Below are 1816 nucleotides of genomic sequence, written 5' to 3' on the forward strand. Positions count from 1 at the left end.
GCCTGGGGCACTGGGCTTCTCTATTCTCTGCTGCACACTGCCAGTACATTTTCACTGCCTCTCTGCCATGGCAATGCTGTGGATCAGTTCTTCTGTGAAATCCCCCAAATCCTCAAGCTCTCCTGCTCACAATACTTTCTCAGGGAATTTGGGATTCTCCTTGTTAGTATCTGTTTAGCCTTTGGGTGTTTTACATTCATTGTTTTGTCCTATGTGCAGATCTTCAGGTCAGTACTGAGGATGCCCTCTGAGCAGGGATGGCACAAAGCCTTCTCCACGTGCCTCCCTCACCTGGCCGTGGTCTCCCTGTTTCTCAGCACTGGCTTTTTTGGCTACTTGAAGCCCTTCTCCATTTCCTCCCCATCCCTGAATCTGATGGTGGGACTTCTCTATTCTGTGGTTCCTCCAACACTGAACCCTGTTATCTACAGCATGAGGAACAAGGAGATCAAGCATGCCCTCAGCAAAGTGTTGCAGCATGCAATATCCCTGCTTCAATAATGTGCATATCTTCCTCACATCGTTCCTTGTGATGGTTCTTTATATTTTACGTATGTATGACTTTTTGTCTGTTTGTGTTAAGTGTAATAGAGTAATCTTGGAAAAAACATTGCAGTTTATTCCACTTCTTCTTTCCCATCTACTTCCCATTTTCTCATACCAAGACCTCATGTAAATACGCAACCAGATTCCCCAAATAAATAAAAGACACTATAAAACCTTGCAAAAAAATACTATTCCCTAGCTCTTCTCCCTTCCTACCTTGTCTGGATCTGGGGGAGGTACAGCCACAGTCAGCAGCACAACACGCTCTTTTCATTCCTGGTCTCTTTACACTGACACACTGCTCTCATGTCCTCGCATTTGTGCAGACCTGAAGGTCTTGTGTGTCACAACAGTGCTGTTGTCTCTACTGCAGCACTCCGGGGCTGCAGTCAGTAGTCAGCAATACGAACTGCTGTGTCACAGCTGGTCTCCTTGCTGGCACCACCATAACAAGAGGGGCTCATCAGAGCAGGACCAGAGAACTGGAGGCCTCTTCCAAATCTGCTGTAAAGAATATACGTCAGGAGCTGCTCTATGACAAGACATTGAGATCTTCTGGTGCTTTCACTGAGTCACGGGGGCAGTTTCAGAGTCCCAGGGTGATCTGTTATGGTCTCAGGGCAGCACTGTGGTTTACCATGGAAGATGGCTCAGCACCACACAGTCGTTCGCTCACTGCCCCCTTCCCAGTTGAAGAGGGGAGAAAACTGAAATAAAACCACAAAGCTGAATCTGTGGGTAGAGATACTATTTTGTAAGACAGAGAAAAAAGAAAAAGATAGTATTTTTAACATACGTATTTGTGTATATATGATATATATAGTATATATTCATCTTTAGCCCAAGGAGGCTATGGATGCCTGATCTCCAGATGCATTCAAGGCCAGGCTGGATGTGGCCCTGGGCATCCTGGTCTAGCGTTTGGTGACCCTGCACATAGCAGGGGGTTGAAACTGGATGACCACTGGGGTCCTTTTCAACCCAGACTGGTCAATGATTCTATGGTTCTCCGATTCTATGATTCCATTATATATGTAATATATACTATGGTAACTAGCTCTCGAGCTCTAGGGAAAGAAGGAGAAGTGAAAGGGAGGCTGAGGAGCTGCTGGAAAGTGTTCTCCCCAATCTCCTCCATAGCTGGGCTCCCTGAGCACACAAAGCCAGGAGTGTAATTACAAATCATATCCACAGTATTACTTCCCAAACCCAATGACTACTGCAGAGCTGAATGCGCACAGAACATTATTTTGTCAGCTGACCACTTTAT

At 45.9% G+C, this 1816-nt stretch overlaps 1 protein-coding gene across 1 annotated transcript; it reads left to right on the forward strand.

Moving 5' to 3' along the window:
* Window positions 1–6: 6 nt before the first annotated feature.
* Window positions 7–551, forward strand: LOC122193808 (olfactory receptor 14A16-like; the record flags this gene model as incomplete). The annotated part of the gene is given in 2 exon segments (XM_042894692.1): window positions 7–479; window positions 481–551. Coding segments are annotated over 2 exon segments (544 nt in total), but the record flags the coding sequence as incomplete, so codon positions are not given.
* Between the last annotated feature and the right edge of the window lie 1265 nt (window positions 552–1816).

The sequence above is a fragment of the Lagopus leucura genome, unplaced genomic scaffold (assembly GCF_019238085.1).
Source record: "Lagopus leucura isolate 7727_CA_CO unplaced genomic scaffold, USGS_WTPT01 32055-0_obj-0_obj, whole genome shotgun sequence".
NCBI lineage: Eukaryota > Metazoa > Chordata > Aves > Galliformes > Phasianidae > Lagopus > Lagopus leucura.